Source organism: Dendrobates tinctorius, unplaced genomic scaffold (assembly GCF_039654945.1).
Source record: "Dendrobates tinctorius isolate UK_male_01 unplaced genomic scaffold, ASM3965494v1 ptg000102l, whole genome shotgun sequence".
In the NCBI taxonomy this organism is placed as follows: Eukaryota; Metazoa; Chordata; class Amphibia; order Anura; family Dendrobatidae; genus Dendrobates; species Dendrobates tinctorius.
The window spans coordinates 33,058,531-33,085,991 of NW_027361770.1; the positions used below are offsets into that span (position 1 = coordinate 33,058,531).

The 27,461-nt window shown below is 45.8% G+C and overlaps 1 protein-coding gene across 2 annotated transcripts in view; it reads right to left on the bottom strand.

Moving 5' to 3' along the window:
- Positions 1 to 16,011: 16,011 nt before the first annotated feature.
- The window catches only part of AHRR (aryl hydrocarbon receptor repressor), a 480,666-nt gene continuing 469,216 nt past the window's right edge, over positions 16,012 to 27,461 (bottom strand). For both annotated transcript variants that reach the window (XM_073587798.1, XM_073587799.1), the window contains 3 exons: positions 26,214 to 26,317; positions 19,467 to 19,608; positions 16,012 to 17,756 (listed from right to left, as the gene is read on the bottom strand). In XM_073587798.1, coding sequence (XP_073443899.1) covers positions 16,670 to 17,756; positions 19,467 to 19,608; positions 26,214 to 26,317 — 1,333 coding nt within the window. In that variant the 3' untranslated portion in view covers positions 16,012 to 16,669. The remainder of the gene's footprint in view (positions 17,757 to 19,466; positions 19,609 to 26,213; positions 26,318 to 27,461) is intronic.

Here is a 27,461-nt window from a genome sequence, read left to right on the forward strand (position 1 = left end):
ATCCTTGTCACTGTGGTAACTGCCTGCTCTGCGCTTGTGCATTGGGGATTTGATATGTCATACAGCTCTAATCCGGAAGTAACTGTGAGTCATAGACCATACCTCTGATTCCGGCTTGACTGCGCGTCCTGGTCTCCATACCAAATGCGGCTAATCAGGTATTTTGCCGCGGCTGCAGCTTGTATTGGTTAATTATTGAACATATTTATAGGACATGTATCAGACTGACCCTCCAGCCCCTGACAAAACCACCTTGCGGTGGCGACACGCGTCGGGCACTCCACAAGCTCCCCCCATGTGAGCGGTATCATACTGGGACAGCGCGGGCAGGATTCAGTCTTTGTAAAAATAATTTTTTCATGTATTTCTAGCCTTTTTAGGCTTTACTATGGTTTCTATCTACTCCATAGGTTTCTGAATCCTTCTGTATTATCGTTTGCACTGTGCCCCGGATTATATTCGTGGCTTTTTCTAATTGTATGGGCATATCTTGATAATTGTGTCACTGTGAAATATTTTCATTTTTTCCCCCGGTGTTGTCTGTGGGCATTTAAATGTTTCCGTATATTTTGTGTCTTATTGGTTACATTTTCTTAAATGCTGGTTTATTCTACGACTCATATAACTTCTCTCTGGCCACCGTGGCCTATTTATTAATAAGGGCATTTGACAACATACTAACATGAGTCTGATGGGGGTTTTCTGTGACATAACATTTTTGCAGGTCATCTGCTGTTTATAGTGTCTCATATGATTGTCTAGCTTTTTTTTACTGTTTGTTACATTATTCATTTTTGAGCCAACTTATTTGCTCGAACAAAATGGGGTTTGTCTTGTTGGCTCCTTTATGAGCTTTGTGTGCTTTGTATGTGTCATTTTATGACATTTTACATGTTTTTATATGGTGTGGTCTATCTATAATTAATAAAATATATTTTTGTGGTGATCCCTGCGTTTTTGGTCAGTAGCTTTCTCTACAAATTTTCTCACTATTCTGCAGTATATCACTCTTTTCGCCCTTATGCTGCACCATCTTCCAGTATATCATTATTTTCAACCCTTCTAGACCCAGCCCCACCTTGCAGTATGCCGTGGGGAAATAAGTATTTGATACATTGCCAATTTTGCAATTTTTCCCACCTACAAACAATGGAGAGGTCTGTAATTTTTATCGTAGGTACACTTCAACTGTCAGAGGCAGAATCTAAAAAAAATACAGAAAATTCCATTGTATGATTTTCACATAATTCATTTCCATTTTATTGCATAAAATAAGTATTTGTCACCTACCATCCAGCAAGAATTCTACCTCTTGCAGACCTGTTAGTTTTTCTTTAAGAAGCGCTCCTACTCTGCAGTCATTACCTGTGTTCTACAGGACAATAGGAAAGCAGCTTGGTGAGAAGGCAACAACTGTTGGCACAGTTATTAAAAAATGGAAGAGACATAAGATGACTGTCAATCTTCCTTGGTCAGGGGATCCAAGCAAGATCTCACCTCATGGGGTAAGGATGACTCTGAGAAAGGTCAGGAATCATCCCAGAACTATACAGGAGGAGCTGGTCAATGACCTGAAGAGAGCTGAGACCACAGTCTCAAACATTACCATTAGTAACACACTACCCCATCATAGATTAAAATCCTGCAGGGCACGCAAGGTCCCCCTGGTCACGCCAGCACATGTCCAGGCCTGTTTGAAGTTTGCCAATGACCCTCTAGATGATCCAGAGGAGGTATGGGAGAAGGTCATGTGACCAAAATAGAACTTTTTGGTATTAACTCGACTCACCGTGTTTGGAAGAAGAAGAAGAAGAATGAATAGAACCCCAAGAACAGTCCCAGCCGTGAAGTATGGTGGGGGAAACATCATACTTTGGAGGTGCTTTCTACAAAGGGGATAGGACGACAGCACTGTATTGAAGAGAGAATGGATGGGGTCATATATCGTGAGATTTTGACCAACAATCTCCTTCCCTCAGTAAGAGCATTGAAGATGGGACGTGGCTGAGTCTTCCAGCATGACAATGACCCGAAACAAGTAACCAGGGCAACTAAGGAATGGCTCCATAAGAAGCATTTCAAGGTCTCTGGAGTGGCCTAGCCAGTCTCTAGACCTGAACCCAATAGAAAATCTTTGAAAGGTGCTGAAACTCAGTGTTGCCCAGCAACAGCCCCGATCCCTGAAAGATTTGAAGATCTGTATACAGGAGTGAACCAAAATCCCTGCTGCAATGGGTGCAAACTTGTTCAAGAACTACAGGAAACATCTGACCTCTGTAACTACAAACAAAGGTTTCTCTGCCAAATATTAAGTTCTGCTTTTCTATGGTATCAAATTCTTATATCATGCAATAAAATGCTAATTAAGTAAGTAAAAATCATACAATGTGATTTTCTGGATTTTTTTTAAGATTCTGTCACAGTTGAAGTGTACCTGCGATAAAAATTACAGATCTCTCCATTCTTTGTAGGTGGGAAAATTTTCAAAATTGTCAGTGTATCAAATACTTATTTTCCCCACTCTATGTAGCGCCAGCCTTCAGTACTGTATATCACTTCATTCAGCCCATTATACACAGCCCAATCCTGCAGTGTATATCGACTTTCAGCTCCTTTATAAACAGCCTAATCTTTTGATATATTTCTTGATGAAAGCCACTATACACAGTCCCATCATAGTTTATCACTCCTTTCAGCCCCTACACATAGCCATATCCTCCAGTAAATCACTCCTTTCAGACCCCTTTATAGATCCAATTTTGCAGTATATCACTCCATTTAGCTTTATCCTGCAGTATATTACTGTAGCTTTCTCAGGACCTTTATATGCAGCCCCATTCTGCAGTATACACTGATGAGCAAAAGGGTAGCAATGTTTTGATCTTTTGACTTTCAGTCTCCATATCTCACCATTCACTACTACTTCTAACGTGAGACTACCATAATTTTATAGACAATCAACTTGGCTGTCTCATACATAAATTTGACTTGGAACTATTTTGCATATGATTAGTTATGCCCTGCATGAGTAACCAGAGTCTGTTCTGTTTAGTTAGCACAAGGACAAAGGGGTGAGATCTTGCATGGAATCAGTGGTCTTGTATGTCTTCCATTTTCTTATTGTTGCTCCCACAGTTGATTTCATCACACCAAGCCGCTTGCCTATTGCAGATTCAGTCTTCCCAGCCTAGTGCAGGGCTACAATTTTGTTTCTGGTGTCCTTCGACTGCTCTTTAGTCTTCACCATAGTGGAGTTTGGAGTGTGACTGTTTGAGGTTGTGGACAGATGTCTTTTATACTGATACCAAGTTCAAACTTGTGCCATTACTACAGGTAATGAGTGGAGGACAGAGGAGCCTCTTAAAGAAGAAGTTACAGGTCTGTGAGATCCAGAAATCTTGCATGTTTTTAGGTGACCAAATACTTTTTTTCCACCATAATTTGCAAAATAAATCTTGCCAAATCAGGCAAGGTGATTTTCTGGATTTGTTTTCTCATTTTGACTCTCATAGTTGTGGTCTGCCTATGATGTCAATTACAGGCCTCTCTCATCTTTTTAAGTGGGAGAACTTGCACAATTGGTGGCTGACTAAATACTTTTTTTCCCACTGTATATCTCCATATCATTTGTAAAACTTATCTAATTTAGAAATTAATAGCAGCAGTACATCTCAAAATAGTTGGGACAAGGCCGTGTCTACTATTGTGTAGAATCACCTCTTCTTTTTGCAACAGTCTGTAAACATGTCGTGAGACCATTTGCTGGAGTATTGGAAAAGGAATATTATCCCATTCCTGTCGGATGTAGGATTCTCGCTCAACAGTCCTGGGTTGTCTTTGTCGGATTTTTCATTTGATAATGTGGTGCCCCTGAGGCTCAGTCGCCACAGAGGTACTGCACCTCCTCCTGAGGTGTGGTATCCCACCATCCAGGTAAGGTGGAGACTCCTGACCACACTCCAACACCTGCACCCCACACCACAAAGTAGTGTAGCAAAGCACCTTCGGCGGCTCCCTGCTTGGAGTATAGCAAAGCACCCATTGGTGGCTCCCTGCTTGGAACACGAAATGTGCTGGGAGGTGGGTGGAGTTAGTTTACATTACAAGGAGCGGGAAGAGTTTAGGATTAGAGGTCAGTTGGTTGGAGAGCTAGAGAGAAGAAGATCCCCGTCGAGCGGGATAGATGGATGGAAGTGCTGCAGCAGATCCCAGTGACCTGGGTCTGCTGGCACGGGAAAAGGAGAGAGCAACATAGACTGAAAGCCGGATTCTCCATAGAAAGAAAGGATTAGTACGGAACGTGAGGAGTAAAAGAGAACAGAGGACGTGGGTTAGAAGAGAACCCTTCCTAGAAGTTCCAAGCGCAAGGCCGTGGCCCGGTCCCCGAGGTTGTATGGATACTAATGGTCCTGCAGCAGACACCGGAGGAATAGAAGTAGTGACCACTTTATTCCCACACAAGACTTGGGGGCACAACAGCAACAGGATAGTGAGCTGGGACATAGTAGCAAGAAGTCCCCGAAGCAGGCTACAGCTGTCTGCCGTACAAGTAGGGTTCATAAGAACATCGGACAGGAGGCACTCCAGTGTAACTCAGTACTAGGAGTACTTCACTCAAAGGCGCTATAAGAGGAGACATTCAGAAAGGCACATGTTGGCGGAGTGTTGGAAAGGATTGTTCCATCTGGCCTGGAGGTTGACTGAATCCCTGACCCGGAGGACACAGTACGGAGGCAGGCACCTGTTTGTACAACAGACTGTGAGTAAAGCTTTGGAATTACACGCCCTGGTGTCCTCCACTTATTCCTGCACCAACCTGCCCAGCACTGCTACATCCCTTGCGCCTGACACTACACCATCTACGTGCCACTTCACCTACTCTGCCCTGGGACTACAGCCCTGCCTGTGGAGGGCTATAACATCACTGCTCCACCACACCATCTGTCCCAGAGGATCTGTCTGCAGCGTCGGCTTACATCTTCATTGCCGAACACCACAGGTGGTGTCACAAACTATTCATTTCCACTACATTTCACCATTCAATCTCCCTTTTACTTGGGCGCCCAGGGCCACGGACCGGGTCACCGCTGCTGTGACATTCCCATCTGAGAGACTGGCCTGGTACCGAGTACCCCACAGCCCTGGGAGGGCGACCCAATAACATGCCAAATGTTTTCTGTTGGTGAAAGGTTCTTGACTAGAGTTGAGCGAAACGGGTCGAAAAAATTCAAAAGTCGCCGACTTTTGGCAAAGTCGGGTTTCATGAAACGAAACCCGACCCTAGGATGAGGTCGGCCACGAGGTCGGCGACTTACGCGCCAAAGTCGCGTTTCAAAAGTTTGTTTTGCGCTCTTTTTCAGCCAATCAGGATCCACGGACACTGTGGGCAACGTGATGACCTAGGCACGGGTCACCACCATCTTTCAGAAGGGCATGCAAGTGATTGGCTTGCTTTGGTGGGCGTCACAGGGGGTATAAAAGGGCGTGCACGCCGACCGCCATCTTACTTCTGCCGATCTTAGTATAGGGAGAGGTTGCTGCTGATTCTGTAGGGAGAGCGTTAGGCAGGGAAGAAGACAAAAAAACTGCTTCTGCTGCTAGCGATTTGGCCTGCACAACACACAAGTCACTGTGTGTGCAGTGCAAGGGGAGGCTATATTGTGGTGTATCAGTGGTGTTGGTTGTTGGGCTGCCTTTTAAGGCTTCCTGACACGCTGGCATTGCTGTTTACCCACTGCTCCGCAAACTGCTTTTTTAAAAGCAATCCAATCTCCCTTATCCTCTAGTCACTTTTGTCACAGCTGTGCCATCGAGCCTGTCACATAGCGCTCAGATATCAGTGGGCCTCACACAATCCACAAGTGTCCAGTGTCCAAAAGTGTGCGCAGAGATTCAAAATCTCCATTATCCTCTCGTCACTTTGGTCACAGGCAGCTGTGCCATCGAGCGTGTCACATAGCGCTCAGATATCAGTGGGCCTCACACAATCCACAAGTGTCCAGTGTCCAAAAGTGTGCGCAGAGATTCAAAATCTCCATTATCCTCTCGTCACTTTGGTCACAGGCAGCTGTGCCATCGAGCGTGTCACATAGCGCTCAGATATCAGTGGGCCTCACACAATCCACAAGTGTCCAGTGTCCAAAAGTGCGCGCAGAGATTCAAAATCTCCATTATCCTCTCGTCACTTTGGTCACAGGCAGCTGTGCCATCGAGCGTGTCACATAGCGCTCAGATATCAGTGGGCCTCACACAATCCACAAGTGTCCAGTGTCCAAAAGTGTGCACAGAGATTCAAAATCTCCATTATCCTCTCGTCACTTTGGTCACAGGCAGCTGTGCCATCGAGCCTGTCACATAGCGCTCAGATATCAGTGGGCCTCACACAATCCACAAGTGTCCAGTGTCCAAAAGTGTGCGCAGAGATTCAAAATCTCCATTATCCTCTCGTCACTTTGGTCACAGGCAGCTGTGCCATCGAGCGTGTCACATAGCGCTCAGATATCAGTGGGCCTCACACAATCCACAAGTGTCCAGTGTCCAAAAGTGTGCGCAGAGATTCAAAATCTCCATTATCCTCTCGTCACTTTGGTCACAGCTGTGCCATCGAGCGTGTCACATAGCGCTCAGATATCAGTGGGCCTCACACAATCCACAAGTGTCCAGTGTCCAAAAGTGTGCGCAGAGATTCAAAATCTCCATTATCCTCTCGTCACTTTTGTCACAGGCAGCTGTGCCATCGAGCGTGTCACATAGCGCTCAGATATCAGTGGGCCTCACACAATCCACAAGTGTCCAGTGTCCAAAAGTGTGCGCAGAGATTCAAAATCTCCATTATCCTCTCGTCACTTTGGTCACAGCTGTGCCATCGAGCCTGTCACATAGCGCTCAGATATCAGTGGGCCTCACACAATCCACAAGTGTCCAGTGTCCAAAAGTGTGCGCAGAGATTCAAAATCTCCATTATCCTCTCGTCACTTTTGTCACAGGCAGCTGTGCCATCGAGCCTGTCACATAGCGCTCAGATATCAGTGGGCCTCACACAATCCACAAGTGTCCAGTGTCCAAAAGTGTGCGCAGAGATTCAAAATCTCCATTATCCTCTCGTCACTTTGGTCACAGGCAGCTGTGCCATCGAGCGTGTCACATAGCGCTCAGATATCAGTGGGACTCACACAATTCACAAGTGTCCAGTGTCCAAAAGTGTGCGCAGAGATTCAAAATCTCCATTATCCTCTCGTCACTTTGGTCACAGGCAGCTGTGCCATCGAGTGTGTCACATAGCGCTCAGATATCAGTGGGCCTCACACAATCCACAAGTGTCCAGTGTCCAAAAGTGTGCGCAGAGATTCAAAATCTCCATTATCCTCTCGTCACTTTGGTCACAGGCAGCTGTGCCATCGAGCGTGTCACATAGCGCTCAGATATCAGTGGGCCTCACACAATCCACAAGTGTCCAGTGTCCAAAAGTGCGCGCAGAGATTCAAAATCTCCATTATCCTCTCGTCACTTTGGTCACAGGCAGCTGTGCCATCGAGCGTGTCACATAGCGCTCAGATATCAGTGGGCCTCACACAATCCACAAGTGTCCAGTGTCCAAAAGTGTGCGCAGAGATTCAAAATCTCCATTATCCTCTCGTCACTTTGGTCACAGGCAGCTGTGCCATCGAGCCTGTCACATAGCGCTCAGATATCAGTGGGCCTCACACAATCCACAAGTGTCCAGTGTCCAAAAGTGTGCGCAGAGATTCAAAATCTCCATTATCCTCTCGTCACTTTGGTCACAGGCAGCTGTGCCATCGAGCCTGTCACATAGCGCTCAGATATCAGTGGGCCTCACACAATCCAAAAGTGTCCACTGTCCACAAGTGTGTGCAGAAATTCTAAATCTCCCCTGTCCTATAGACACCTTGTACCTTGTTTTACATTACTATATAGTTTGTTGGATTTTGTCTACATTTCTACCAAAAATGAGGAAGGCTGGTGGAAGAGGCCGTGGAATTGGGCGGGGGTTGGCAGCTGGTAATGATGGTGTTGGTGGTGGATCTGATGGTAGTGGCAAGAGCAAAATAGGACCGAATGCAGGAGGTGCTGACCCTGCGTCATCGTCTGGCTACATAAGGCCTCGAACGCTTAGTTTTCTAGGAGTTGGCAAACCGCTTTTAAAGGCAGAGCATCAGGAAAAAGTTTTGTCTTACATTGCTGACTCAGCCTCCAGCTCTATCGCCTCCTCTTCTTCAGTTGTAAAAAGTAAAAGCACTGAGTCGTCATTGGAGGCTCATGTTCATGAACCACACCTTTCCTTGTGTCCTTCACCCCAACCAAGATTGAAGGATGACGCAGGCCATACTACTGATTACTCCATGGAGCTGTTTTCACATACCATGCCTGGATTATCAAGTGAAATGGTGAATTACCCAGGCCAAGATGAATCTGACATGGAGTGCACTGATGCACAGCTGCTGATGGATGATTCTGCTGGTACATTCACTCAGAGCACTACATTGTCCTCGCAGTGTACAGAGCCAGATTTTGACCCTGATGAGACTCAGGTGCCCCTTCCCGCACACTATACCACCATACACGGTGACACAGAGAAAGGTGCACATGACATAGAAGAGGAGGTGATGGATGACCCAGTTGTTGACCCAGATTGGCATCCATTGGGGGAAGAGGGTGCTGCTTCCAATAGCTCAGATGAGGAGCATCCACAGCAGACATCGACATCGCAACAGCTGTTATCTGGCAGGCCCGGAGCACTCCAAAGACAGGTTCCAAACATCAAAAGAGTTGCTGGACAGCTTGTCCAGAGGGTCAAAAGATCACAGCGTGCTAGGCCGCAAAATGTCTGCCAAAGTAGGAAGAGTGCAGTGTGGCACTTTTTTGAACAAAATCCTCATGATCAGGCCAAGGTTATCTGTAAGAAGTGCGCAAAGACCTTTAGCCGAGGGAAAAATCTGAAAAATTTGAATACCAGTTGCATGCTTAGACATTTAACCAGCATGCACTTGCAAGCGTGGACACAACACCAAACCTCAAGTGCCACATGTGCAACTGATCACAACGAAGGTAGTCAGCAACGCTACATTGTTTCCCCCACTGTAAGCCCACCGGTTAGCACAGCAGCAAATGTTGAGGTGTCGTTGCAAGACCACAGCAGTCAGGGAATCCCACTGTTATATCAACGAAAGACTGATTCTAGGCCATCAGAAAGAACACCAACTCCATCACCATCATCAACCCTCTCTCAGTCCGCCCTGTCCACCGCTACTTCCACCATATGCAGCTCTCAAGTCCAGCTCACCCTCCCAGACACTATGAGTAGGTCAAGAAAGTACTCAGTCTCTCATCCGCGTACACTGGGTTTGAACGCCCACATTGCCAAACTAATCTCGTTTGAGATTATGCCCTTTCGGTTGGTGGAAAGCACAGCTTTCCGCGAACTCATGGCCTATGCAGTACCACGCTATGACCTACCCAGTCGCCACTTCTTCTCTCGCAAAGCCATCCCAGCCCTCCACCATCATGTGAAAGACCGCATTGTCCATGCACTCAAGCAGTCAGTGAGTGGAAAGGTGCACCTCACAACTGATGCATGGTCCAGTCGGCATGGCCAGGGCCGTTACGTGTCCATCACTGCGCACTGGGTTAATGTGGTGGATGCAGGGTCCACAGGGGACAGCGGTGGTGGGACAGTGCTGCCTAGCCCATGGTATAGGAAACAGTTGGCTGTAGGCGTTCGACCCTCCTCCTCCTCCTCCTCCTCCTCCTCCTCCTCCAGAAGCGAAAGCTCGTCCACAGAGCGCAGTCGTACGAGCACTCCATCTGCAGCTGCCACTGTTGCACACGATGTGTCCCCCTATCGAGCAGCTAGTGGAAAGCGTCAGCAGGCTGTGTTGCAGATGATGTGTTTGGGCGACAGACACACCGCCGAGGTGCTGGCCGAGTACTTGAAGCGACAAACTGAGTCATGGCTGGGCAGTGTACATCTTGAGGCAGGCAAGGTAGTTAGTGATAACGGCCGTAATTTTGTGGCAGCCATAGCCCTTTCAAAACTCAGCCACATACCTTGCTTGGCTCACACCTTGAACCTGGTGGTGCAGTGCTTCCTCAAAAATTATCCGGAGTTAACAGCCCTGCTCCAGAAGGTGCGAAGACTGTGCGCGCACATCCGCCGGTCGCCTGTACACTCCGTTCGTATGCAGAAGCTGCAGCGATTGCTCCACCTTCCCAACCACCGCCTCATTATCGACATTGCAACAAGGTGGAACTCCACCCTGCACATGGTGGAGCGGCTGTGCGAGCAGAGGCAGGCCATAATGCATTTGTGGGAGGATACACAGCCAGGCACTTTGAGAGCAGACATGGAGTTGACAGGCGTGCAGTGGTCGAAGCTGAAAGACCTTTGTAAAGTCCTTCAGTGTTTTGAGGAATGCACACGGCTGGTAAGCGCAGACGACGCCATCCTAAGCATGAGCATCCCACTTATGCGTCTGCTCATGCAAACTTTGACGCACCTTAAGGAGCAGGCGTCTGCAGCCAATGTTGATGAGGAGGAAGAGGAGGAGGGAATCCTTGATGACATTCAGCCATTGTCTGCTCAGGGACCTCTCCTGGACGAGGTGGAGGAAGAAGAGGAGGAGGAGGAGGATGATGGGGATGATTACTTAGGGGAGGAGGATGCATCTCGTGGGGCAAGTGAAAATGTTGGCGTGGCAAGGTCTGGTACAGGGTTTGTGCGTGACTGGAGGGATGTGGATTTGCCAGAAAGTGCTCCTCCACCCAGCACTCGCAGTGCATCATTGACACCGGGAACATTGGCCCACATGTCAGATTATGCCTTGCGGATCCTAAAAAGGGACCCCCGCATTGCCAAAATGATGAACGATGACGACTACTGGTTGGCCACCATCCTGGATCCACGCTATAAAGGCAAATTACAAAACATCATGCCACAGGAGAACCTTGACCTAATATTGGCTAATAAACAAGCAACTCTGGTAAATCGGTTGCTTGAGGCATTCCCAGCACACAGCAGCGGTGATGGTTCTCACACGAGCCGTACGGGCCGGGGGCAGCTTGGCAGAGGTGTTCGTGGTGCACACAGCAGAAGTGGCGTTGGAGACAGGGGTTTCATGACAATGTTGTGGACTGATTTTTCAAATACCGCTCACACAACTGGTAATACTGCATCGATGGAAAGTGACAGGAGACAGCAGTGTCTCGCTTGCCCAGCTGCAAGTGTGCTATCGGAAAGAGTCTTCAGTGCAGCTGGATCAATCCTGACAGAAAAAAGGACCCGTCTGTCAACCCAAAATGTGGATGATCTAACCTTCATTAAAATGAACCACGCATGGGTTTCCAAGGATTTTGTCCCACCTTCCCCTGATGACACATAGGGTGACAGAAAAATGGCTTGCTTTGGTCCACCTCTTCCTGGTACTTCACCTATTTCGCCTTTTGCATCAGCTGAATGTCCAACATCAACATATGCCACTTTCTAAAACTCCCTAACTGTGCTGCCTCCCCCCCCATGGCCGGGGTCACCACCTACCGCACGACACCGTGCGAGTGCCGTTGCCCTGGACAGGTGGGTAGGCCGACTCTTGGGCGCGGGCACTGGCACAGGGTCCCTCATAGTGCAATCAAGTGTCTCTGACGGTGGTGGTGCACACCCGCCGTCAGACACACCGCTGTACTATGAGGGGCCCAGTGCCAGTACCGACGCCCACGAGTGGGCCCCCCTTGCTTGGGCAGGGCCCCAGCATTTGCAATCTTTACCTCTCCCTGCTCCTCCGCTGTGTAATCTGGGCCGTCAAATCCATACTGTGCCTGACACCGTCTGAGCCTGCCTCCTGAGACATATATTTTGAATGTGTACGCTATCCATACATGTTATCCAGGGATACGGTACCCTTTGTAACCTTTGTGCAATCACGTGCAATCCATACTGGGCCTAACACCGTCTGAGCCTGCCTCCTGAGACATATATTTTGAATGTGTACGCTATCCATACATGTTATCCGGGGATACGGTACCCTTTCTAACCTTTGTGCAATCACGTGCAATCCATACTGTGCCTGACACCGTCTGAGCCTGCCTCCTGAGACATATATTTTGAATGTGTACGCTATCCATACATGTTATCCAGGGATACGGTACCCTTTGTAACCTTTGTGCAATCACGTGCAATCCATACTGGGCCTAACACCGTCTGAGCCTGCCTCCTGAGACATATATTTTGAATGTGTACGCTATCCATACATGTTATCCGGGGATACGGTACCCTTTCTAACCTTTGTGCAATCACGTGCAATCCATACTGTGCCTGACACCGTCTGAGCCTGCCTCCTGAGACATATATTTTGAATGTGTACGCTATCCATACATGTTATCCAGGGATACGGTACCCTTTCTAACCTTTGTGCAATCACGTGCAATCCATACTGGGCCTAACACCGTCTGAGCCTGCCTCCTGATACATATATTTTGAATGTGTACGCTATCCATACATGTTATCCGGGGATACGGTACCCTTTCTAACCTTTGTGCAATCACGTGCAATCCATACTGGGCCTAACACCGTCTGAGCCTGCCTCCTGAGACATATATTTTGAATGTGTACGCTATCCATACATGTTATCCGGGGATACGGTACCCTTTCTAAACTTTGTGCAATCACGTGCAATCCATACTGGGGATAACACCGTCTGAGCCTGCCTCCTGAGACATATATTTTGAATGTGTACGCTATCCATACATGTTATCTGGGGATACGGTACCCTTTCTAACCTTTGTGCAATCACGTGCAATCCATACTGTGCCTGACACCGTCTGAGCCTGCCTCCTGAGACATATATTTTGAATGTGTACGCTATCCATACATGTTATCCAGGGATACGGTACCCTTTCTAACCTTTGTGCAATCACGTGCAATCCATACTGGGCCTAACACCGTCTGAGCCTGCCTCCTGAGACATATATTTTGAATGTGTACGCTATCCATACATGTTATCTGGGGATACGGTACCCTTTCTAACCTTTGTGCAATCACGTGCAATCCATACTGGGCCTAACACCGTCTGAGCCTGCCTCCTGAGACATATATTTTGAATGTGTACGCTATGCATACATGTTATCTGGGGATACGGTACCCTTTCTAACCTTTGTGCAATCACGTGCAATCCATACTGTGCCTGACACCGTCTGAGCCTGCCTCCTGAGACATATATTTTGAATGTGTACGCTATCCATACATGTTCTCCAGGGATACGGTACCCTTTCTAACCTTTGTGCAATCACGTGCAATCCATACTGGGCCTGACACCGTCTGAGCCTGCCTCCTGAGACATATATTTTGAATGTGTACGCTATCCATACATGTTATCCAGGGATACGGTACCCTTTCTAACCTTTGTGCAATCACGTGCAATCCATACTGGGCGTGAGAACGGCTGGCGAGCTGTTAAGCAAGCTACAGCACCTGTCCAGACAAGTACAGGGATTCCCTAGCGAGGAGACTTATTTGATTGTTTTCAATGTTGGGACAGCAATTTTTGGGGAGCACTATACTCTGGAGAATGATAGATGGGGCCCACCATACACTGGAACATTCCAAAGGTGGACATCAGACACTGGAGCAGCATTTACAGGGCCCATTATACACTAGAGCATTAGAAATGGGGCCCATTATGTTTGGAGCATTATTTGGGCCCATAAGACAGTGGAGCTTCATCCATGGGGACCAACATATACTGTAGCATTATGTGGAGCTCATCATATACTGTTTCAAACATTATATGGGACCAATGATTCTGTATGGAGAAATAGATGGGCCTCGTCATGAGATGTAAAAAGTGAGGTATTTTTCATTGTACTATACCGCTATTTATCTGCCGTATCGGAGCATGATGAGTTGTGGTATGTGTTAAAGGGGCGCTCTTTCGCCCAGGGTACATGAAAACCTGCAGCCAGCCCTCCCCCCCCACAACTTTAGCCAAATAACCCCCATTTTTCAGTGCGTAACTTGTATTATGAAGTTAATTAAGGTTGACAAGCTTAAGTAAGAAGAATTGATGCTTTTGGCATTCAAATGGGCACTGTAGGTGTGTTTCCTGTCCTCCTCTCACTGCCAACTTTTATTCCCCATTGACTTACATTGGGTTTCGTGTTTCGGGACGACCCCGACTTTTCCCTATAATCGGACGATCTTGCTCGACCCGACTTTTGGAAAAGTCGGGTTTCACGAAACGAAACGCGACCCTAAAAAACCAAAAGTCGCTCAACTCTATTCTTGACTGCAAGGGGTCATCACATAAACTCTTCTTTTGTGAAGCTGTACTCTTGTGAGAAAAACATATGAAATATATAACGTTTTCCCTGAAAGAGATTGTATGGATGGGACATTTGTTTTTTTCACTTGATAAAAATACCAGTAACGCGTTGTGAATAAAAAAACTTATTGTCAGCCATTTCTGAAGAAATGATTTACTTCAGCCGTGCAGCCCACCTATGTGTTCATCCAACTGGGTACTTCATCTGGATTGGAGCATATGTTGTTCTAAAACCTCTATGTATAGCTCACCATTGATAGCAGGGGACTAACAAACTCCTTATTCAGCCATTCCAGCTACAGCTACACCAATTACAGCAGCAGAAGGAACTCCTGGGAGAGGTTGTCTCCAGCAGGGAAACTACACATTTCCTAAATCGAAGTAACGTGTCCCAGGTGAGGAAGACAATAAGTGGGGAACAATGCCAGGGTGACACAGTGGTTCCTGGCCCTTCAAGATTTTAGCTTTCAGGTTGAACATAGGCCTGGGAAACAACACAGGAATGCGGATGCCCTCTCAGGGTACATTGTCTGCTGGCAGAAGGTGCCCAGCACCCTGGCTTTGAGCAGCGGGGGTGTATGAAACGTTGCAGCTGTACAAGTCCTAGATGGGAGGTATGTGTCTCTGTGGTGGCTTGCCTCGGTTATGTAAGACACTGAGAAGTAGGCTTCAGCACAGATACTACTGAGAGGTTTTATTATTGGGCATAGATGTTGGGTCCGGGTTAAGAACAACCACTAGAGCTGGGTGGGACTGGCTGTTCCCATACCTCCAGTTCCAGTCCAGCTGTGTCATTTAGGGTCTGTGTGTGAAAGGAGGAAAAGACCTGGGAGATACTGAAGCAGTTTCTTGTGAGGAACTGTGTGACAGTACTTTGCTCTACATGGGTGAGATTGTGACTGTGACGCCAGTAACTGTACCTGTTTACTTTAAGTCATATTGTTTTGATATAGAAAGGTTGTTTGTTTTCGTTGAAGATTTATGAAAGTAAATAAATCTTATTTGATTGAGAACCTGCTGTATGTGTCTACCTCAAGCACTGCCAGAGTGGAGTCCTTGCAATACTTTTCTTAGTATCACTTACTTTTCCAGCATTTTGTTAACTATCCTAACTTTTTTGAGATGTGTTGCTATCATCGGAATGATTCAATGTCTTACTTTCAGCTTCTGAGGCTATGTGCACACGTAGTTGGAAGTGCTGCGGATTTTTCCGCACAGATTTTGAAAAATCCGCAGGTAAATCTGCAGGTCAAAATACCTGTGGTTTACCTGCGGATTAGCCTGCGATTTAGCCCTGCGGTTTCACACCTCACAATGGTACTGTTCAACGCAGCAGTAACTGCTGCGGATCCACAGGGCCAGAAATGCTGCGGATCCGCAGCAGAATCCGCAACGTGTGCACATAGCCTTAGATGGGTTCTGTTGTGAATAAAATATAACTATAAGAGATTTTCAAATCGTTGCATTCTTGGTTTTTTTTTTTTTTTTTTTTTTTTACACGATTTAACACAACGTACCAACTTTTTTGGAATTGGGGTTGTACTAAAAGGACATTTCAGGAGAGTTTTCAGGTCCTCTTTAAAATCACTGAGTAAATGAACAGAACAAGTAATTTTTCAACATGTTTAGAGACGTACAGTTTTCAAAGAACTTCAGCTTTTGTGTAGTAATAAACATATCATACAGCAAACATAATGTTTATTTTATTGTTTTACTCTTCATGGCTGCATTTCCTGCTTTTCAGTTAGAATCAGTGACATTTTGTAACTTTAACATCAGAATAAATGCCTGACAGTTTTCTATAAATACAATGTCTTAAAAAAAGGAAAAAGCTAAGCAATTATCAGAGTGTATAGTTGTCTAGAGCAAAAACATGTTTTTTGGGGCCTTGCGTCTTTCAGTTTACATATTGTTAAGGTGCCAATCAAATACATTCAGTCCAATATTCATCAAGGCAAGTATCAGTGTGCATCTCAAATTGTTAATACTGTCATCCTTCATTCAACAAAAAGGACTTTCTAAAAAACAACACACCCTTTAAGGGAATGCCCCATAGTCTAAAGAGTTATAAAAACATAGAAAAAGTGTGAATAGCTCATAAAATAAAATTATTTTCCACAGAAGCAAAATCTTTTTTTTTCATTAGTGGTAAAACAAGGAAAATATAGTTGCGTTTCTTGAGAAATGAGCAGTTTTCAAAATGTCTGCCCGATACATAAGGCTTTTTAAGCACCGACCGCACTTTTACCACAGTGTAAGCTATACATATAAAAAGAGACCTTATGTCAAAATAGTGCAATATATTATTTTATCTAAAATTCAAATAAGAAATGCAAAACTTATTGAATGTACGCAAATTCAGCTGTATTATGTGGCATTTGGCCAGGTAAAAATCCCATCAGTGTGTTTTTTTGGTAGAGTGCTGGTATCGATTCCTGATCACTCTCAGCCCACGGAGGGGAATCCAGGGGCTCACGCTTGATATTCTGAACCATATTGTGAGCTTTAAACTCACATTGCAGCTTATAAGATTGATCGCCCTGATTCTTATCATCTGTTGCATAAAGTGGATTATTTAAGCAATTTGCCCCCTGTTGGCTCAGTACGCTGTCCAGGAAGTTGGGCTTCTGGGGATAAAATTGAGTTGGATCCTTATTGTACAGACCTTTAAAAGGCCGACTTGTGTTTATATGGTTCATATGTGCAGCCGGAACAAAACAGTGCCCTCTATGTGTAGAATGCATATGATGCTTTGGTTTCAGGCAAAAGTTTTGCTCATTGAGGTTCGATTCAGTCTTTAGATGAAGTGACTGAGGGTAGTCCATCAAAGTTCTTTTTACGACATTATTTTCACTCACCCATCCATGACCATGGGGCTTAAGATAATGTTCAGATCTGCCCTCAGAATCTGAGTCATTTTCAGTTTTGATGGGGATGTTCAAAGGAAAACCTGAGTCATATAGGACATTTGGAGTCACAAAAGTATTTTCCATTTTAATATCTGTAGAGTTAGAGTCTACAGAATGCTGCTGCAAACCATGATATACCTGGAAATTGTCAACACCTCCATGATGGGGTCGCCCTGTCAGGTGCACTCCAGGATGGCTTTGGTCCATGTTGTAGAAGGGCCTCCCTGATCTATTTGTAAATGAGCCTATCAACTGGGGTCCTGACCTAGACCCAACATTGCTGGTGTTACAGTGATTCTGCATGCTAGAAAAATGCTTAGGTAAGTAGTTGTCCTCCTGCAGAAAAGAGTCAGTCTTGTTTATCTGAAACTTCATCTTCATATCTTCCTTCTCATGTTTTCCCCATGTTTGATGTTGCTTCAATAGTGCTGGTGATTCACTTGAACTGTTACATAGAGGAACTTCTCTGTTTCCTTTCATACCAAGCGTAGTCTGTTTCTTTTGCATCTCTTCATCCCTGAAATTAATCCAATGTAAAACATTACAATAAATAACAATTAAAAACATTACAATTAACTTAAAGCGGTATTCTCATGTTATGAAATTGCTTTAGTTAAACAGCATGAAAATAAGCAAGTTTGCAATTGACATGCTTTTTCTTTCTGCTGTCATTCTTCTGCAATGAGAGCTTTTATCTTATATAGTGTACAGCTTGTTTCCATTAAGCTCGGCCACTGAACTTGGCCAGTAGTTACATTCCAGGACAGGAGTTGACGCCTAATATTCCTGTCAACTCTCTCCATTCCATTGATTTAAGTGCAGCAGTTAGTTGCTTATCTCCCTTACCTCTCCCTCTCAGCTCCTTACAAAGCTCTTATGAGTCCTATATAATTTCAATCCCAGAGCCCACAGCATCAACAGTTTCCAGAGCAGTTTTCCTAATAACAGCTCTCACTTTCCTGATACATATGCTTGTTCAATGGCTCTTTTATCCCTATGTGTGAGTATAGTGATGTCAATGTGGAACAAACCCTGACAGAGCATTAAGGCCTCTTTCACACTTCAGTTTTTTGTGTCAGTTACAATCCGCCAAAAAGGCGGAGAAGCGGATCCGTTATTAACTGATGTGAACGGATGCCACAGGATCCGTTTTTTGACGGATCCGCAAAATGAGGAAATTTAAAGGAACCGCTGGCCGGGAAAAAGAGAGAGAGATATTTCTTAAAAATATATATATACAGTGGATTTCATCACACCAAGCTGCTTGCCTATTGCAGATTCAGTCTTCCCAGCCTGGTGCAGGGCTACAATTTTGTTTCTGGTGTCCTTCGACAGCTCTTTGGTCTTCACCATAGTGGAGTTTGGAGTGTGACTGTTGAGGTTGTGGACAGGTGTCTTTTATACTGATAGCAAGTTCAAACAGGTGCCATTACTACAGGTAATGAGTGGAGGACAGAGGAGCCACTTAAAGAAGAAGTTACAGGTCTGTGAGAGCCAGAAATCCTGCATGTTTTTAGGTGACCAAATATACTGCTCAAAGAAATAAAGGGAACACAAACAGCCTGTTGCAAATGGAATAGTGTTCCCTTTATTATTTTGAGCAGTGTACTTATTTCCCACCATAATTTGCTAAATAAATCTTGCCAAATCAGACAAGGTGATTTTCTGGATTTGTTTTCTCATTTTGACTCTTATAGTTGTGGTCTTCCTATGATGTCAATTACAGGCCTCTCTCATCTTTTTAAGTGGGAGAACTTGCACAATTGGTGGCTGGCTAAATACTTTTTTCCCCCCCTGTAATGAATATACTATACTATTCAGATGCAAAAAACATCATCTTCCACCAAATTCAACTAAGGTGCATATTGCTACCCCGGTTCTGCATGGTTGAAAAAGGAAGCAGAACCCCGAAACATTGCACAGGTGGGCAGATGTCATGGAAAATTAAAACGCGGCCACAAGTGGCACGCACCAATGCTGATGCATGGGAGCGATCCACACCTTCGGTGAATATGGAGGTTGATGTTATTTACCACTGAATCACATGTCTGTCTTCAAGAAGAACTAGTTTTTTTAACACAATTTTTGGTGCGTCTTTACTTATTATGTGTTTCGAAGAAGTGATCGACCACTCAGCAACACTTCTCTGGCTTGCTGAAACAAGTTACATTTGGTTGCATAATGTGTATGAATTCTTTATTTTATATTATTTTTGTGGATTTCTTACCTCTGGGCTTGTTGTGGGACAACTACGTAATCTGAGCCACCATTCCTGTACAGTATTGGAGAGTTTGCCTCCACCCACACCCACTGGTCTTCATTTGTTCGGACTTTTAATAATGAAATTCCATTGTCACCGGCATTCATTACTGTTGGTAAGTAAATAAGAGTTTAAACGTGGGATATTATGCATTACTTCTAGCTTACACAGATCCCAAAAGCTGTCATGACACTTGATTAGCCGTGAAGAAAGAAGCGGTTATGTAATAATTAATAACACTAGTATATTACCTACAGTTCTGGCATTTGCAATTGGGTGACAATTCCTGAGTCTGTGCAATCCATAGAACGTAACTGTATATCAGATTACAGTAAGTGTCCTGCAGTCTGGATGTACAATCATTTAAATGGCTTTTGTCAGTAGGAATACACTATCATTTTCAAATAGATTTTTTTTTAGGAGTTTATAGATATCATCAAAGAAATGAGTTACATACATATTATATATGCGATCATGCTGCAGCGCAGGTGCCTGCCTGCAGAAAGGGATTTTTTTTCAAGATATATATATATTTATTGTGAGAATCATGTGGGAATAGTGGATGAGGGCAGGTATATCTCGCCCAGATTCCTTTCCTATGTGGCCTAGTCTGGTCAGTATCGCACCTGCTTGCTAATGAATAATGGGAGGCGGATATAAAAGGATGGCAGGTGGTTGTGTGAGTGTCTCAGCCTGGGAACACAGAGAGCCTGTCTGTGTGAGAGACACACGTGAGTGAAAGCAGTGCCCACTGCAAATGTGGTTTGGCTGGACGGGAGAAGCCCGCCAGTTGGTAGTTAGGTTGTACCTTGTTTAGTTAGTGCCGGACAGGCAAGGATTTGTTTTATGTTTTATTTCCTTTATGCATTGCTTTCACTGTTAATAAACCTGACCCAGTGTCAGTTATACCCGGACCCCGGCTGTGCGCCTGAGTTTCATGCTGAACGCATGTGACCTTTGACCCCAGCAAAGGCGATCCCGGAGTGTTTTATCACATTGTGGTGGAGAATGCGGGCATCACGTTGGATGCATGAGCATGGAGGACGTGGTGAAAGCGCTGGTACAGTCCACCGCCGTCCAGCAAGAAGCTAATCGGGTGATGATGGCCCAGCTGAAGGAGTTGGTGGACATGACAGCTACCGATCGTTCGCTTCTCCAGCAGGTGGCGCAGCGCCTGGCAAGCTTACCTGATGTTAACCTGGAAGCCGAGTCAAGAGTAATTTACGTGAGTCGGTACTGGCAGAAGATAACGACCGAAGATGACGTCGAGGCATACCTGACCACGTTTGAACGGACGGCGGTGCGAGAAAAATGGCCGAAGGCACGATGGGCCGGCCTGATTGCCCCGTTTCTTTCCGGTGAGGCCCAAAAGGCTTATTATGACTTAGAGCCTGAAGCTGCGCAGGACTTTGACAAACTGAAAGCCGAGATCTTGGCCCGGCTGGGAGTGACGACCGCTGTCCGTGCACAGAGAGTGCATCAATGGACTTATCAGCCGGATAAACCACCGCGGTCATAGATGTTCGACCTGATCCATGTGACGAAGAAGTGGCTACAACCCGAGGTGTTGACAGCGCCAGAGATAATCCAGAGAGTCGTCATGGACAAGTACCTGAGAGCTCTACCGCCAGCCCTGAGGAGGTGGGTAAGCCATGGAAATTCTACGACGGCAGATCAACTGGTGGATCTGGTTGAACGTTACTCCGTGGCGGAAGGTCTACGAGACGACGCTACCCCACCTCGTTCTTCATCGTCTCCACGTGGAACTGGTAAGACTGTTCCAGGGAGTAGGGGAGAAGGAAAAATCCCTAAGACAGTGGGGGAGGAAAACGGGACTGCCCGCACTGCGAGGCCGAGAGTGACGAACTATGGTCTAAGCAAGGGGCCCGTTAGGTGTTTCCGCTGCCAAGAGATGGGACACATTGTTGCGAACTGTCCGCTCACTACTGAACACATGCAGTGCGACGTCACAGACTCTAAAAACCGCATGTCTATGGTTGCACGGGTAGTGAGTGTGAATGCTGGTCAAAAGAATGTGGAAAAACACTTGAGTGATTTAACTGTTGATGGGAAAAATGTGGTGGCATTGTTAGACTCGGGAAGTGTGGTGACTCTGGTGAAGGCCAGTCTGGTGTCAGCCCCGACTGGACCATCAGACAAATTTTCTGTAACGTGTGTGCATGGAGACACCTGTTCATACCTCACCACGGTCATATGCATTACTACTTCCTATGGGTCTGTGCAACATAAAGTGGGACTCATCCCGGCGTTATTGCATGATGTTATCCTGGGCCGGGATTTTCCTCACTTCTGGCAATTGTGGGAGAATCAGTTGATGCCCCAGGGTAATAGTGTACATGATTCTTCTCCCAGGGCGCGTGTGGGTCCCGAACCCCTGGAAGATGTCTCCCCGGAAGACTCGGGGGAAGAGTCTGCTGGAAATGACCTGCAGTTCCCGTTTTCAGTCATGGCGGGTGATACGGAGGAGACCGGGGAAGAGGAGGAGGCCGACAACCGTCCACCTCCCCGTTTGCTGGATTTAGAAGTTCAGAAAGATGACTTCCAAAGCGAGCAAATAAAGGCTCCTACCCTTTCTCAGGCTAGGACAAATGTAAAAGTGATAAATGGGGTACCCGTAGAACCTGGCTCTAGGCTGGCATATCCTTACATGGTTCTGGAGAATGATTTATTCTATCAGATAGAGAAAAAGGGGGAAGACACGGTGCAACTATTAGTCGTGCCAAAACCCTACCGGCGGCAGGTGCTGGACCTGGCCCACGGACATGTGATGGGAGGTCACTTGGGAGTCCAGAAAACCACCGAAAGGATATTACACTGTTTTGTTTGGCCAGGCATGCATCATGATATTCGTGTATATTGTGAGTCTTGTCCTGACTGCCAAGCCTCTGCACCTAAGCCCCGGTTCTGTAGCCCTTTGGTACCCCTATCTATTATTGAAGTCCCGTTTGAGAGGATTGGGATGGATTTAGTTGGGCCCCTTCCACGGTCTGCACGTGGACACCAACATATCCTGGTCATCTTGGATTATGCCACTCGTTACCTGGAGGCCATCCCTTTGCGTAACACGGCCACCAAGACGATTGCCAAGGAACTGGTGCATGTGTTTAGTCGGGTCGGTATATCAAAACAGATACTCACCGACCAGGGGACCCCCTTTATGTCCAGGGTAATGAAGGAGCTCTGCCGATTGTTACAAATCGAACCATTACGCACATCCGTGTATCACCCTCAAACAGACGGGTTGGTCGAACGGTTCAATAAAACCCTGAAGCAGATGGAGAAAGGTGATAGACAAGGATGGGAAGAACTGGGACTATTTACTTCCGTATTTGCTTTTTGCCATCAGGGAAGTACCCCAGTCTTCCACGGGATTCTCGCCTTTCGAGTTATTGTACGCCCGACGTCCTCGCGGACTGTTAGACGTTGCAAAAGAAACCTGGGAGGGTCAGGTCACTCCGTTTAAAACGGTGATAGATCACGTCACACAAATGCAGAGCCGTATTGCGGCTGTTATGCCTATCGTCAAAGAACACATGATGCAGGCTCAAGGAGCCCAAAAAAGAATCTATGATAGGGGCGCCAAGATCCGTACGTTTGCACCCGGAGATCGGGTGTTGATCCTGGTCCCCACGGTGGACAGTAAGTTCCTGGCAAAGTGGCAGGGCCCCTTTGAGATCAAGGAAAGAGTTGGTGAAGTAAACTACAAAGTATACCAGGCAGGTAAACGGAAACCTGAACAGATTTATCATGTAAATCTGATAAAACCCTGGAAAGATCGGTCTGCCTTGTCAGCGGAGCTGGCCCGTCCCGTCTGCTCGCATACCGTACCGGAGGTACGGGTTGCAGAGACTCTCTCGGAGCGGCAAAAGACTGAGGTCAGGCAGTTTCTACTTCACAACCAAAAGTTTTTCTCAGAAAAACCCGGGCAGACTACGCTAATGAAACATGACATCATAACGGAACCTGGTGTCACAGTTCACGTAAAACCCTACCGAATCCTGGAAGCGCGCCGTGAAGCCGTTTCCCGAGAAGTGAAGGCGATGTTAGAGTTGGAGTCATTGAGGAATCGCACAGTGCTTGGGCCAGCCCGATTGTGCTAATTCCTAAACAGGACGGCACCATCCGGTTCTGCAATGACTTCAGGAAACTGAATGCGGTCTCAAAATTTGATGCCTACCCTATGCCCCGGGTCGACGAGTTAATAGATCGGTTAGGAAAAGCCCGGTATATTACGACCCTAGATCTAACAAAGGGGTATTGGCAGATCACTCTGACTGAGGCTGCCAGAGAAAAGACGGCATTTGCTACGCTGGAAAGTTTATTTCAGTATGTGTATATGCCATTTGGACTGCATGGGGCACCGGCAACCTTCCAGAGACTGATGGATCGAGTCCTGAGGCCACATAGGCAGTACGCTTCGGCCTATTTGGATGACATTGTCATTTACAGCTTGGACTGGGAGACTCATCTCCAGAAAGTACAAGCTGTGATTGACGACCTGTGGGAGGCAGGTCTAACCACGAACCCCAAGAAATGTCACATCGGGCTAGAAGAAGCCCGGTATTTGGGGTATGTAATTGGGAGGGGTATTGTTAAACCCCAGCTCGATAAGATTCAGGCGGTTCAGGACTGGCCGCAACCTGTCAACAAGAAGCAGGTGCAAGCCTTTCTGGGGATCGCCGGCTATTATCGCCGGTTCATACCCAATTTTGCAGCCATCGCTACCCCCCTGACGGATCTTACAAAAGGGAAAGACTCCGTCATGATTAAATGGAGTTTCGCGGCTGAAGAAGCCTTCCATAGCCTAAAACGGGTACTTTGCTCTCAACCAGTACTGGTGACTCCGGACTTTTGCAGCGAGTTTGTGGTACAAACGGATGCCTCTGATGCCGGTATCGGGGCCGTACTGTCACAAGTGAGGGACGGAGTGGAACACCCAGTCCTCTATCTCAGCAGGAAGCTGAACAAACATGAGCAAAAGTATGCAGTCATAGAAAAAGAGTGCCTAGCCATTAAGTGGGCTCTAGAGGCCCTCAAATATTACCTGGTGGGCTGAAAGTTCAGGCTGATCACTGACCATGCCCCTCTCAAGTGGATGCAGTTGAACAAGGAACGGAATAGCCGGGTGACCCGGTGGTTCCTTGCCCTGCAGGCCTACACTTTTACGGTGGAGCACTGCCCAGGGGTACAGATGGGGAATGCAGATGCCCTGTCCCGAGTACACTGTTTGGCGGGTGTCATTGCTCGACCGGAGTGGTCTGAGCAGAGGGGGGGATATGTGAGAATCATGTGGGAATAGTGGATGAGGGCAGGTATATCTCGCCCAGATACCTTTCCTATGTGGCCTAGTCTGGTCAGTATCGCACCTGGTTACTAATGAATAATGGGAGGCGGATATAAAAGGATGCCAAGTGGTTGTGTGAGGGTCTCAGCCTGGGGACACAGAGAGCCTGTCTGTGTGAGAGACACACGTGAGTGAAAGCAGTGCCCACTGCAACTGTGGTTTGGCTGGTCGGGAGAAGCCCGCCAGTTGGTAGTTAGGTTGTACCTTGTTTAGTTAGTGCCGGACAGGCAAGGATTTGTTTTATGTTTTATTTCCTTTATGCATTGCTTTCACCGTTAATAAACCTGACCCAGTGTCAGTTATACCCGAACCCCGGCCGTACGCCTGAGCTTCATGCTGAACGCACGTGACCTTTGACCCCAGTGTTTTATCAATATATATATATATATATATATATATATATATATATATATATATATAAAAAATGTAAACTAGGGAGCAGGTCAGTGACCTGTCAGCCATTATGAATATGTAAGCAGAGCACCACATAAAGACCCCCCCCCACAAGCCGCCCCGGAGCACGAGCATAACTCAAAACTGAAAATAAAGATTACCCAACAACCACAAGACGAATTTCATCAACCAAGGTATCATTTTAATCAGTATAACGGCGCCGACCAGACACTGTCTGTAGGTTACTGTGCACAATCCTGCTGACAGGTTCTCTTTAAGTGGGTTGTTTCTCCTGAAAGATACCTTTTAGCATTGCAAGTATGTTATTTCTTTCATAGCCCACCGATTGCAATAGATCCATGGTCCAATCATATTCCCAATAGTCCAATGCAATTTTTGGCAACCTCAAATAAACTGCGCTGAGCAATGTATGAAGGCCAAGCGGTGACATATTTGCCGAGAGATCTCAAAGAGGCCAAACTTTAATCTGATTAATATGAAGAGGTAATTGTTATTGTTGGGGAAGTGGTACTCATAAATAATTTATTTGGAACCCCAAAACAAAAAGGCAGGCAAATAGAATATTATCATTTCACTGGTCATTTTGAGATTGTATAAGCACTTTAATAAGCAAAATGCCATTAATAAAGTATTTAAAAAGAACATTGAGAATTGCTGAAGTCTTATTTTACACATGGATTACTCTGTGAAACATAACAACCCAACCGTATGTCATATATGAAAAAAAAATACTTAAATTAATGTGTAGCTTATCTTTTGAAATATACTGCTTTCAAAAAATGTATATTAAAAAAAAATTACACAAAAATAAAAAAAAGGCTTGAACAATATCAATTTAGCTTTCTGTTATCTAACAATATTGCATGACACAACTATGCTGTAATACAGAACATCATAGCAGCAATACAGCAATAGGAATTGGTGTTACTACATACATTTTATTTGGTTCTCTGTATTGTGTAACATATTTGGAAAGCACGCCCCCTGGTGGCCATTCCTTCCATTACTCTCCACATCAGTACTGGGGAACACTTTTCCACTGTAGGGAAGAAGAAATCCATTTAAGAGATTAGAGGTAAAAGACTGAAACACAAGAACATACTATGGTATGTGGCACAGGATGTTCCCTTCTTGAATAAGCCCAGGTATATCCAGCTACCTGACATTACAAATAATATGACTCACTTCCTACTTTTGACTATAATTTACAGTGTCCTGAAGTTTTTTGCAGGAAACAAAATAACATTTATGCTAATCCACACCTCAAACTACACTCCTTACAAACATCTAGTCATTAGTTGAAACTGGCAAGAACTGTAGTGATTTGCCACCCTTTCAATGTATCTGCACCTGCAGCTTAATCATCAGCTTTGTTATGTAGACTGGGACTGAGTCAGCGGACAGCAGAGTTTAAAGGGAATCTGTCAGCAGGTTTTTACTATGTAAAGTGAGGATAGCATGATGTAGGGATTAAAACACTGAATTCAAAGATGTGTCACATGTCAGTGTGCTGTTGTTCACTTAGACTGAAGCCTTAATCACCTTGTGATTAACATTGCTGTGACTTAGCGCTGGTCTGACTCCACCCCCTTCTGTGATAGGCACCTTACTGTCTATAGAATGTGTACACGAAGAGCCTGGGGGGCGGAGTTAGCTTTCTCAGCTCTGCTGCATTGCTAAATCTAATAACTCTGTGCCAGAACTGCTGCACCCAGTACTAAGTGATACATAGTTCAATTCAGGGTCTCTTTGCCTACATTATGGTGCTCTCAGATGAGGTAGCAAAAACCTGCTGACAGATTACCCTTAAAGAAGTTGTCTCAGCACGACAGTCATCAGCTAAATGCTACAGGTCTAACGTTATAAACCTCAGGTAGCTGTGCATCATAGAATTTAAAAGACTGGCCAATGGCCATGCATGAATTACAATAGCCAAGTCCATGAATGGTAAGACTCACATTTGGCGACTTCCTCCAGAATACCTTTTTATGACATAAAAAAAAATCCTAACACAAGGGCAAATAATAATGGCCACATTGTACTGCTGGAGGCCGATATAAGGCACCTAATGTAAATAAAAGACCCTTCATGCTTCCTGCAGGGGGGGGGGGGGAAGAGTCCATCAATTCCTGCAAACTGCAACAGACTGTTATTTATGTCAATTAAGTTCAATTAACTTTATG